At 42.5% G+C, this 13,433-nt stretch overlaps 1 protein-coding gene across 2 annotated transcripts in view; it reads left to right on the forward strand.

Moving 5' to 3' along the window:
• The window catches only part of LOC146382890 (PDZ domain-containing RING finger protein 4), a 118,269-nt gene that overhangs the window by 54,859 nt on the left and 49,977 nt on the right, over nucleotides 1-13,433 (forward strand). Inside the window, exon 1 of one of the 2 annotated variants that reach the window (XM_084933887.1) lies at nucleotides 9,455-10,311. The exons of the other annotated variant lie outside the window; for it this stretch is intronic. Within the exon in view, the coding sequence (XP_084790013.1) occupies nucleotides 10,243-10,311 (69 nt within the window). The 5' untranslated portion in view covers nucleotides 9,455-10,242. Of the gene's footprint in view, nucleotides 1-9,454; nucleotides 10,312-13,433 lie in introns of those variants that run through there. 2 annotated transcript variants of the gene reach the window in all.

Here is a 13,433-nt window from a genome sequence, read left to right on the forward strand (position 1 = left end):
CAACCTTTTTTGCGCCACAGACCGCTTTATGTCCGACAATATTTTCACGGACTGACCGGTACCAAAAAAAAGAAGATTTATTCATAACCAGTGTTGGGACTAACGCGTTATTAAGTAACGCGTTACAGTAACTACGTTATTATTGTGGTAACGAGCACGGTAACTAGTTATTATGCCAAAACCGGGAACGCGTTACTCGTTACTGGGATTTAGATAGGCTCGTTATTCGTTACTTCGTGTGGTGGCTATCGCGGAGCTTCCACAGATTCAATAACATTAGCAAGTGGTGGAAGCCAGCAGGTGGATGAAGGAAAAGGGGGCCAAGAGGAGAGACCCGAAGCGGCCGCTGGTCCGAGAGTGTCAGGTGAACTGAACTTCAGGTAAGAAGTTATAACCTGCAGTCCATCTGGGTCAGATATGAACCAAGTTTAGGTGGAGTTTATTTTCGTTATGCTGACTTTTTCGTACTGCGTGCTAGCTAGCATGACGGAGTTTCTATACAGCTGGGTGGGTGCTATGTTACTGATGTTGAACTTTATTTTGTTCATACGGTTAATTATTAGAGTTGCCAACCGTCCCGTAAAAAACGGAATCGTCTCGTATTCAGAGAAAATATTACGCGTTTCGTGTTGAGCTGAAAAGGAGCACAGTTTGTCCCGGACTTCAGCTACAATGAAAAAGACACAAAGCTGGAGTTATTCTATGTTTACGCTGCACAGCTGCCTCTTCTTCTCTCATCCTCTCACCCTCCCTCTCCTGTTGCTACTTCAATCATGAAACTGATCAATGATCAGCTGATTGACTTTTCTCTCTTGTTTGTTTATCGCCCACTTTGCGCCAGAAAGAGGAAACCAGCAGATGTCGCGGTAAACAACAGCAGCACGTTTGATCAGCTGTTGTTAGAATTTATTTAATATTAATTTCTAGTATCAGCTGATGTTTGCTGGAGCCACAGCTGTAAAGCTGCTGGTCATGATGTCGGTTTGGTTATGTGATGAGAGGGAAACATGAAGATGAAACCAGGAGATGTCCTTACTGAATCATCAGAGCTGAACAGGTGATGGAGAAACAGGTTTACCTTTTAGTTAACGTGAATGAGTTGAAGGGAAGTTATGAACTGTTTCTGAGAGACAAATAACACCAGGATCCTTTTCTAAGTAGCTGACAGCTGGTAACTGTGCAGGGGCGGGTCTAGCAAAGTGTTGCCAGGGGTCCAGGTAGGGCATTAAAAGGGAGAGGTGGGCACAAGGAAATACTTTCTTATTCTCATTTAAAATGTCTCACTTTTAAAAAATAATTATCTGAGTCTTACAACAAACAATTGATAGATTGATACATATATACCATCAGAACAGTGTACATCACTGTCACAACAGTGTTTATTTTCATTCAAAGGCTTTATGATTTTTCCTATAATGGTGGGCCGGTCTCTAGTCAAAATGCCCGGGACGATTTTTTTGTCCCAGTCCAGCTCTGTATGCAGCTCATCTGCAGTCTGCTGTTACCTACATCTTCCTATTCAGAAGGCAGAATTTCCGAGTTCTGAGTACAATCGAAAGCACCACGACTGCAGTTTTTGTGTTGGATGTAAAAAGCAGCCTAGGATAGAATCAGGCGTGGGATTTCTCTCGTGGAAATGTGCACATTATTTTTTCCTTTCTATTGGTAGGTGGCACAGTGCAGTTGTGGCAAGTAAGCAAGCTAGAAGACTGGTAATCTTGCTGGGTATCCAGTTACGGAAGCAACACATTAACAAGAGAATTCTGAGTAAAACCAAAGTTACTTTCCCTAGTAACTAGTTACTCTGAAAGTAACTAGTAACTTGAAGTAACTGAGTTACTTTTGATAGAAGTAACTAGTAATGTAACTAAGTTACTAATTTAAAGTAACTTACCCAACACTGTTCATAACACATTGGAAAAGACCCAGGAAAACTGAGTTAACGATAAAAACGATTAAAAAAATAACAAAAAACGATAAAAACCCTGAAAACCTTAAATTTCACACCCGAGACTCAACTCTCGTGGCCCGGTACCAAACGCCCGGGGATTGGGGACCACTGCCCTAGATGATACATGGTGTAATAACAGTGTTACATGACACTGCCTGTTGCTAAGGTTGTCTGCTGTTAGCGACTGGCAGAAAGTGTATGGTTACTTTATCGAAGAAAAAGGTATTGGCATAAGCCAAAAGTCAATTGACCCGGAGATTCCAACTGCAGATTCGAGTGATAATTTTGTCCTGGTTTGTCATCTCTTTCGTATCATATATACCGAGATCTATTGTTAGCATAAGAAAATGATAAGCACTGCAGCTTCAAGGTTGCTAAAAGCCTTAAGCGGGCCCACTGCCTCTAGACGTGCTGTATGTGACTTTGTCTCAACGTGACATTGGAACCCAACATCAGGACGCTGCTATTGTGTCCATAAAATGAGATGACCTGTTGGTGACATTGCCTCAAAAGGCACTGGCTGGGACACAATAAAAGGTGCTTATGCTAGAATCAGCATAAGACTTGAATAGCTCAAGCAGAACATGTGGGTATGAGTCTAACCCGTTTGCCCCCTGAGCTGATTGTCTGTATAGATTGCCATTCTTTCTTCTGGAGCACAAAACTCTCATCCACAATCAAAGGTGTATTGACTGCGTATTGACCAGGACTCCACCAGCAGTGCTCACAGTCCGAAATCAATGATATGCCTGTTGTACATGTTTGCTATTTGTCTATAGTGAGAATTGCCAGGCTCTACCACACAAATGGACTTACCCTTTCCATTGGTTCTTAAGTGTTCTTTTAAAAAAAAGTAAAACAGACAATAGATGACGATCCTGCAGATGACCTTCATTTGGTGTGATGGAATGTCACAGAGTCAATTTTTAATACTAAGAAGATGAAAACTAGCAAGGCCTGATTATATATAGTATTTTCCCTCTTGGTCTGTGTTTATTTAAAAAAAAAAATTTACAATTCAGCTTTATCTTGCAATTAAGGGTGATTGTAATACTTTTTATACCTGCAATGTGGAGGGTTATACAGTATAGCAGGGAATCTCTATAGCCTTGTTACTGTATGTCAGATGATATTGGAATATGATATAATAAAAAGAGTGTGAGCCCACTGCTCACGGGGATTGTATCCAACCACAAATATCATTATAGTCTTAGGAAACAAAAGCAGGCAGACCTTTGGACCTCTGCTCAGTCTTTGCTGGATCAACAGACACATACTTCAGAGTTATGCTATGTTTATGCTTGAGTGCTTAATGCATTTGGAATTATTACTATTTATCAACGGGTGGCTGGGGAGCGTTAACAACCATCAAAGTTAAACATATGGGAACAAACATTTTCACTCTCATTCCCCCGGAACTGCAGGGAGGCTGGTGCAGCAGTAATGCAGGATGTCCTGAGGGTGTGCTGCTACACGGGTGGTGTCGGGGTCACGGTGTCATGCGGTTGTGAGTATTTTCATGGCAGCAGTTGGGGTTGGCCAACACACTTTACAGCCTGGGGTTAAATGAATATAAAAACAGACTGGAGCATCCAGCAGAGTTAGCAGTGGAAAGATCTTGTCTTTCAGTCACCGCGCCCCCTCACGCCCCTCTTCTCCCGCAGCCGAATGTGTTAAACTGGATGTTTCCTCGCTGAAAAGGTCACTACTCTGACAAGTGTTAAACCGATGTAGCATTCACTGCTCGTACTATGAGCCACACCTGGGTCACACATGACGTGTTTCTGACATGATGAAAAAATTGGATTACTTAGACAGCTTGGTGCGCAGCCAAAGGGTGATGAAACTGTTAGTCTAAAAGGGGGATTGGTGATATGATAACAGTTTTAATGAAGCTATGTGCAATTCTATCTCTCACTCCCTCTCGCTCTCCGAGAAATTATAATGACATTGTAATTGAACATTTACAGATTATGCTCATAAATGGGACTCTGGAGTCTCGATATTGATGTTGCTGACATTTCTTTAGTTTTAGCTTGAGGCTATGTATACACATATATAGACAGGAAACGTGTTACAATAGATGATTTAGGTAGATATTTATTTATCAGAAAAGGAGGGTTGAATGAAAACGGGTTATGGGAAATGTAGCAACCTCTGTTTTGGGATTTTTGTTTATTCTGTGACATGTTCAGTGATAATTTCTTTTAAATTCATGTCCATCATATTTTAATATTAGATTGATGGGACAAATTTGTGAATCCGATCCAAAAATGTAAAAGGAAAAAATGAAGAATTTTTCTCATATCACAGCATTGACAGGTTTTACCACTGTAAGCGTAGGCAGACATCACACATGCACCAGTCATACTTTCATTTACTCCTGATCCCAGAACCTAACCAGTGCTTGGCACATGCCACTCCCTCAGAAGTTTCAGAAGTCAGGTAGAGAAAAGCTGAAGCTTAGTGTTTGATTTGCACTTTGTTTGATCTTCAGGCACACGGGAGGCATCGGGTTTAACCAGATTTTGTGCAGGATGGCTCTGTGTGTGGTGTGCTAGAGTTTTTAATTTACATTTTGAGAGGTGGTAAGATGTGTTGGTGAAGAGTTATACGAAATTACGTGACAGACCTTTGAAAAAAATGTCATTTGCATTTAATATATGAGATATTTTCTAAGAAAAGTGCAATTTCGATAGTACATCTCGGATTTTCTCCATGATGAACCAATGCTGCTGGAGTAAATGAAATAGCTCTGTTGCAATTCCTCTTTGGGCATAAATTAAAATCAATAAATGTTTAAAATTTCAGAAAAAGTTGTTGTAGCTTCTAGGTTTTTGTTAATTATTTACTACTGTTGTAAAAAACACATTTTTATAGTAGACAGGGACAAAACAGGAACTTATCAGTCATTGAGTCCTACTTAATTACTTACTTAGTTGACTTACTTACTAATGAATAACCATGGAGGAGATAAGTTGTAAAATCTATAAAATCTATACAATTACAGTTAAAGTTAAAGTTTATTCCCTCCTTCAAATTTAAGGTGCTACCCAATTTACCAGCCCGATTTACCTGGCCCTGTGTTTGACACCTCTGCTGTAAGTTGACCAAAAAAGGTGAGAAGAGTTTGTGCGATGCCCATGATAGCAATGACACAGTTCAGTAGCTATTATTCCAAATTAATAACAGATAATTTCATTGTTTGATCATAACAGAGGCTTTATGTGGGCTGTAATATGAGGTTAAATTGCTTCTCAACCAATAAATTAGTTTTTCGATACGCCGATTGCTTACAAAGCAACATTACATATGTTATCATTTAAAAGAGCCTATGATGTGCTATTTTTAGCCACGGTCATGTTCCCACATGAATTAAAGATTCAAGCCTTTTTAATAATTTATTGTCATTGAGAAATGTTTTGGTTGGCTTCACATGATGTGGCTACGCCTGTTTTGAAGCACTCACCTATCCTTTTGTATGTGCACACTGGACCAATTCCTTTCAGAGCTGTCATGTGAAAAGCAGGCTACGACGATGATTCATTCATAAAAGACTCTCATTTAATTACTCCCAAATCAGGTCGCATGAATACCCAGGAGAAGCGGCTGTTTTGCAGTGGCGGTGGGCGATCAGATCTGAGACACACATCAAATCACAAACCACTCTCAGGTCCCCGCGGCTCTCCATTCACGTGAACGGGATTTCAATCTTCACTGCTCACACCAAAGAGATTTCCACCCAGATGGTGTGTCAGCGCTGGCCTAATAAACCTGTTTATGTATTAAACGCTATGGGGACATTTGATATTCCTCACAGACATTGCCACAGACAAGTAATCACAGCAATAACTCCTCCTCATTAAAGCTCTGACTCATTTAGGATGCTTTCATGTTTCCTGTCAAGGTTCGAGTAAGTTTACGCAACTGCTAGAATATAGTGTTCGCTAGCTTCAGATGATCTCTACCTTTCTGCTCAAACCAAATGGGGTGGGTGAAAAATTGGTTATAGTATTGTGACATTTTGCATGGCGATATTGTATCGATATAAGGACACCAAATTATGATATTTTATTTGATAATTTAAAATAATCTGGGAATACTTTGAACAAGAGACCTCAACTGATGCACTGCCATCGTGAGAGAACATTAGCTGAGCAAACGTACTTTAAATTGGTTCAGCTAAAAACCATTGGTGGATGTCTGGTGACTCTTATCAGTTTTTCACATTATGCAACTGATTGCAATGCATGGTGACTAAATGGTTGCCCAGAGCTTGAGCATGATGTGCGTTCACAACCGCTTATGATTGCAAGGCGATTGCACAGGTTGCCTGAAAGGAGGCAACCTGTCTGCGAACACTTGTAGTCTGATTCAGAGTGACTCACAGAAAGAAGGTCCTGGGTTTGAATCAACCGTCTAGCCTGGGCCTTTCTGTCTTTATATGTTTGTATGTTCTCTCTGTGTCTGCACTGGTTCTCTCTGGCTACCTCTGCTTCCTCCCACAGTCCAAAGTCATGCATCTAGTGGGGTTAAGTTAATTGGTGATTCTAAATTGCCCATAGGTGTGAGTGTTTACTTTACACGGTTTACTGTGCCCTCGGCCTATGGTAGCTGGGATAGGCTCCCGCGCCCCCTACAACCCTGAATGGAATAAGAGGAAGAGAATGGATGGATGATACATTTCTATTAAATGTGAATTTCTGTGTATACAGATGTGCTCAATAATTTATTACAGTTAATTGCTGTGTTATTTGAAATAAGCTGCCTGTAATTGCTAATTTGACCCCAATCACAGACTGATAGTAGACTGACATTGTCTTGTAGTGACAGATATTAGTAACAGGGTTCCTATGCTTGAAAATCTCATTTTGCAGCAAAAAATAAGTGATTTGAGAGAATTTTATCTTTTTGGATAAAACAGATGTGGTTTAAAATGAATTTAAAAATAAGGTGCTAAATCACGATATATGTTACTCCAATACTCAGCATATTGTGAAAAATCACAATAATATCGTATAGTGTGATAATATATCGTGATGTGTCTGGTGAGGCCAGCTGCTTTACACAAAATAGAAGTGAGTGGCAACAAAAGCTGTGTTGCAAGGTAGAATGGAAAGAAAAAGAAAACTCTATGTGTTAGCCTTTTTGAAAGTCATTTAGATGCAGCACATGTCAGCTTGTTGAACCACATGAAGTGGAATATTGAATTGATCCAACTTTTGTGCTCTGTGTGATGGTTGGTACTTATCCCCAGACAAAAAATCAATACAAATACAGTTTGCGGGTACTGATTATGATTTCACATTCCGCGCCAGGAGCATCCACATCACTTTGTTTTTGTTGCTCATTTTAGTGTTTGTGGGCTTGTATGTGTGCACTTATGCAGAACAGGATAGACACACAGGAAGCCCGTGTGAGCATTAGACAGACATGTCTGGGGACACAAGGGGTTTACAGATACACCATAGACCTGCATTACACACTTGGCTGAAGGTTATAACTTCAGGTTTAAGGTGAGCTCGAGTAACAAGTTTGTTTGAAATGCTGTTAAAGAAATCTCAAAATGCACCCATCAAAGTCAGGACAAATTGGTTTTCCGCTCCCTGTGATGTGAGGTCCATCAACTAGGAGAATGAACACGACTGAGAGCCTGTTTCTACGAGAGCAGGCAAAGGGCAGACTGGATGATAAACGACAGCTGGACAGGAGAAAAGGACAGTTGGGAAGTCGAAGGCAAAGTGACACAAAGAGGGCACAGAATCGGCGTTCATCAATTTGAAATGGAGACTTTATATGCGGTTACATGTTTTATTCCCCATATAAATGTTAAACAATACATTTCATTAAGTTTCTTATATTGTTAACATAAATCATAACGTCTACAGGCTTTCAGGGACATACACTGAAACCCACTGAGCGTCACCCTGTTAGCAAGTAAATGGTTTGAGTAAATGTAACTTTAATGTTTAAATCCTGCCCTCGGGTTGCGTTGGAAGCGCAGTCTCAGGTAAATTCACCCCATCAAACTGTAAAAGCCGTGGCCATAAAGTAGCTCGGAAGAGCTTTTATCAGTCTTAATGCGCTCTTCAAAGAGCATTCCTCAATCTGCACGTCTCATCGAGAGGTGCTGCTTGACCGCAGGCAAAGGCTACTGTATCAGTCTCACTTCACAGATGATGAGAAAGACCATTTGGGTGACTGATGAGCATCTTAACCTAAAGGGGTCACTGAGTGCACCATCACAGAGTGATGGTCATCCACAGCCGAACCCTGAAAACACTCCTTCACATGTACCAATATTGGATACTGTCAGCAGATTCTATGGAATATTTATATTCCTATGCAGTGTGGATATATTGCACAGGATCCTTAATGAGTTTACATTTTCCATCTGACCACAGGAAAACGAAAAGACAGTTCCTCTTGCTCAGCAGCACTTCATAACTTTGCTTCTTGGTATACAATTTTAGGAGACTGATTTTCTGACGCGCACTTTCTCCATAGTCCTCTGTTCATCAAATGTAGTATTATATCCCCCGCTCCCCATCCTCGCAACAAGTCTCTTTGATGTCAAATTGACACTTTAGTGAACAGCACTTCATGGATTTGATATTGCCTGGCAACTGCAGAAAACCCGCTCCTCGTGGCTTCTTCGGGGTGACGAGAGACGGGCGGGGAGGTCGGTTCGGCGGTGGAGACGATGGTAGAGGAAAAGACGGTGGAAGGTATTAATCACAATGGTGATTTCTGTTTGGCTTGCCTCCAGGCAGTGAAGCAAAATTAAAGCCCAGAAAATCGGATTATGGCCTCCCTGGGGGGGTTAGATGCCCAGTAGCCAGCTGATGAGCACTCATCTACTCTTCACTCTATTCTGCAGAAATGTTGGCTCGGAGGCCAATTTGTTAACAGTTATTGCTCATTTCTTGTGTAGCTTCCTGCTAGTGAGACAATAGCCAAGGTTTATTGTTTTGCAATTATCACAATTTGAGGGAAGCCGGTGATTGATATATCGTCTCTGAGGTCTGTGGCTTTACTTGCTGCCAGTTTTGCTGTGGGGACATCCATTATCAGCAACAGCAGTGGTGCCGGAGTTATAAATATGTGATGCCTACTTCAACTCTTTTTTTTTTTTTTAACTTTGACAAAGTTGGAAATGTGCATACTCCTCACAAATATGTCATATTGTGTTCATTAAACTGATTGGCCCTCTTCATTATGCACCTACTATTATCGATTTTCTAGAAACAGTTGGAGAAATATAGATCTATAAATGTATAATACAAATATGGAAAAAAACAGAAGTCTTCTTGGTTTGAGTAACACATAAGGCGCAGAGAAAAGCAGCAAAATCAGAGAAAACGAAACATTATCGTAAAAATTAAGGGGTTTTCAAAACTCTTAAAACGTGTTACCAAAGGTCCAAAAACAAAATAATTTAGTGATATGTATTAAACAGACAAGCACTAAATGATTTTTTTATTAGTAAATGAACTAAACCATGTGTTGAAACAGCATTTACTGCTTTACTTCTCCTCAGCCAGTTGTAATTCCTTATTTCCGACAGAAGTGCAACACATCCTCCTCTCGCGAAGCAGATAAACCCAGTGAAAAGCCTTACATGCAGGTAGGTCACACATAAGCCTCAGAAACCCTCCGCTTGCCCGTCTCTGTGCAGTCAGCCCTGCCCAAGCTTCTCACAGGAGCTGTTCGCACAAAGGAGCGCATTGTGTAACTGTGCCTCAGTTTTAATGAACCAGCGCTCCCGCTCCAGCACACTCCTCCCTCTTTGTCAGTCCCCTCCCTTCCTGCCGCTGTTCTCATGAATATCACAGCGTCTTCCCCTCATTATTCATGAGCTGGTATCGGTGTGCTCATGTGCGCCGAAACGGAGGAAGAAAAAGGGGGGGAGTGTCTCAGTGAGCGCGAGTCACAACCCTGGTGTATGAGCCTGTGCGCACGCCTGTGTGTGCGCGTGTGAGTGTATGAGTCTGAAATAGAGGGAGCGGGATAGAGGAGACACTCCGGCTGATGCTGAAACGGCCGCCGCTACTTCACTGCCGCTGTTCACATCTGAACCTTCTTCTGTCAGGCTCAGCTGGAGCTTTCTGTTCCTCTAAGCTGGGGTTGCTTGTGACTGCCTGAATGTGTGAATGGGATGCCTGAAAAGAGATGCTCGCTAAGGAGTGACTGATGAGAACCAGCGCTCCGGTGTGGAGGGTGACCCCCCTGTGTCCGTACCACCACTACTTGGGGAGAATTGGACGCCTGGCGTTTCCACGACAACTATAATGGGCTGCAATCTGTGCACTTTACAGAAGCGAGAGGAACACTACAAGCTCCTGTATGAGATCGCACAGGTGAGGCATGACCGACTTTGGTATTGAATATTGTCTGTGTGTGTGTGTGTGTGGATGATTCACTGTGCATGTTTTGAAGAGAGCAGTTCAAGTCCGGAGCCTCGTTCAGGGCATTTTACGTAGAAGATTGAAATGAATATATTTGCACTATGAAAGTGAGGCAGCATAATGGAGAGAGGGGCTTCTAACTCACTAGCAGATGTGATTTGAGTAATGAGCAGTCTCTCAGAGAGTAGCTAGTGTGCAGTCCATTCATCCTGCTCGAAGAGCCGTGCTGAGGGAGCAAGTTTTTTAATAGAATAGTAGCACCTGGTTTGTACTACATGACGTGTTTGTTCCAATTTCTTTCTTTCATAATGTTCAGCGAGACTTGCCGAAGGGTTTTTTGTGGTATTTTGTGAAAAGTTTTCATTAGACACTTCAGTGCCGTACCAGCAGTCGTTCTGTTTATATTTCTTGTGGATCACTTGAGTGTGATAGTCTTGCTCTCACAGGTAACAGCGCCTACATTCGAGCAAATGTTGCTCATCTGACTGCACATTTATATCAGTTCCCTTAATGTGCTCTTTTCTTTTTTTAAGGCTGACACAGCTGATGAAACAGCATAAAGTTTTTTTTTAAGCAACTGCTTGAGCGTTTTGTCAGGAAACAGGCAAAGAGGCGGAGGACACACATCTCACTGACTGAGGTGGAGCCAAACACATAAACAAGCACCTCCATTCTCCCCATTAGCCCTCTTCCTATGACAGGCTAATAACTATGAAGCAATGTGTCTCCTGGAAGTGGAGTCATGCTCATCCCCCTCCCCAGCAGTAGTGCCTGCCTTCACGCCGCTGTGATCACAGCCTCATTAGCCATTTTATACAACCATCCCGTGCATTAATTAGACGTGAAATGTCTCTCTTTACCCTTGTGAAGCGACGGGGTGAGAAGAAGCGGGGGAGGTAAACCAGCGTTGGTTAACCACTGCCTGTAGATTTGGGCTTATATGCGCCCCGAGATGCTGGCAGACTAAGAGGATGAACATTGTCAGCGAGATTCTGAGCTGCTTTAATGGTCAGAAAAGGATGCTACACTAAAGGTGGGCTGCAAGCTTCAAGATCAGCAGCAGAGGAAGTTGCACACACTAATGGCCTGTTTAATATTAGCAAACAGAACTGTCAAGGGACCCCGAAGGATGAGTAGGAAGCCACTGCAGTGCCTGCCTCGCCACAGAAGGATCGTAAAAATAGTGCTGCTTTGGTGCTTATCTTGGCTTTTTGCGTCCCTCTCTCTCTGCACCACTTGTTAAGAAATAGTGTTGACTCCCCTTTCTAGTAGTCTAGCAGAAGGGGCTCAGTATCTGCCAAGTGGGGCAGTCTCCAGGGCACAGTTGCCATTGACAGGAGCTCTCTGGCATATCTGTCCACCCACTGATATACTGAGCTGGGTCAGGTGTGAGCTGCAACATCAGCAGCTGCTTTCTGACCACCGCTGTGGGAGGCAAGGCAGAAAGGATGTAGAGTAAGGAGGATAAAGACTGAGATGGGAATATAGAGTAAGCTGTTAATGATGCAGGGTGAAAAGGAAATCAAGGAAAGGAGCAGAAGCGGGTGAAGCATCCTTGACACAGGAGGGAAAAAAGAAGGAATAGAAGGGAAGTGTATAGTTCCTTCACCAGTGAGAAACCCTGAAACCACCTCTTTTCACTGCATTGCAAGCACACTTCCATGCACACGTTCAAACATGTCCTCTCTGAACAAATAAGCACAGTGTACAGCAGGATGGGTACCAAAAGTAGAAGATGATGGACAGTGAGGCAAGTCTCCTATAGTAGCAGAGCTTTCCCTGCGAGAATGGCAAACAATGTTTTTACAGTCAGGAAAAGTATGTTGTGACAGCAAAAAGCTGTACTCACCGCTCTCGCCACCAGCAATCTAATCGTCTTTCTTACATGTTGTCTGTCTAGCTTTCGCCCTTGCTACATGTCTTTTTCCCCATCATTCTCACAGCTTGTGTTGTTGTTTTTGTCTTCTGGTTGTGTTTCTGTTGTTCAGAAATGCACACACACCTAGAATTGTACGCAGACACACACGCTTGCTATGCCACTCTACTATTATTATGCAGAGTATGTGAGTGTGTGTATGCAAATGAGGTAGAAATGGCTTGCTGGTGTCACAGCGTGACTGACCAGCCTTGTGGCAGGTTGATTTGAAGAGCAGGAGACAGTCGCAGGGGTTGGTTAGCCACCTTTCTCCCCTTTCCTTCACGTCCAGAAACAATTTTGACACTCTCTCCGTCTGCCTGACCCTGCTAGCTGTGGGAGATTTATGACTAGCTCGCTCTCTCATTCGCACTCCCTCCGTTTCCCCTTTCTTCTATTCTCACGGCTGCAGGTGTTCTGCATGAAAATATCTTCACCTTTGTCGGCTGGCCTGCAGAGCTATCTCACAGAGCTGAGATTCTTTGTTTATTGAATCAGCTTTCGTGGGTCAGGGTTAAGACACAGCAATCTTCTTGTGGCCTTGTTCTTTTTCTAACTTTCCAGCTTCACATTTATTTTTATACTCCAACCGATTAACGCTTGTCCATCTTTCTGTCTTTGACTGCTCTGTTTGAGTCCTCTGATTGCTCATCTTCTTTGATTCCATTTCTTTTAACCTTTGCTCCAGCTGATCTCTGTGGGATTCCACTCCAGTTAACCTCCCAGTGACGGCACTTTTGTCATCGAAGACAAAACCTGTAGACCGAACAGTAGACTGCTTTATGCATTTAGCATGTAGACCCAAGACTCATGCAGCTATACTCAAAAGCTATAGTCAGGCAGATTCTTACAGCATATATTTTCCACCGTGTGGGTGCTCAGGCTATCTTGCCGACAGTAACAAACTCCGATTCGCTCTGTGATCTAGCAGGGTTTTGAAATTCCCATTGTGTCCATGAGCTCCCCTCGTGAGTGTCACACATTGTCTGTGCACCACTAAAACCCAGTGATGTGTGGCTTTTTGGGCCTAATTAGCAGGATGGCAGATGTTGATGAGACGAGGAATGCAGTGTAGAGTTAAAGATGTTTTGCGGGAACAGCCTGCATTGGCTTTCAACAAAAGGTGTTTTTGCAATGGCATTGCGATCAAAACCAAAGA

This window comes from Perissodus microlepis, chromosome 7 (assembly GCF_051167445.1).
Source record: "Perissodus microlepis isolate ML-2025 ecotype Zambia chromosome 7, ASM5116744v1, whole genome shotgun sequence".
Lineage (NCBI taxonomy): Eukaryota > Metazoa > Chordata > Actinopteri > Cichliformes > Cichlidae > Perissodus > Perissodus microlepis.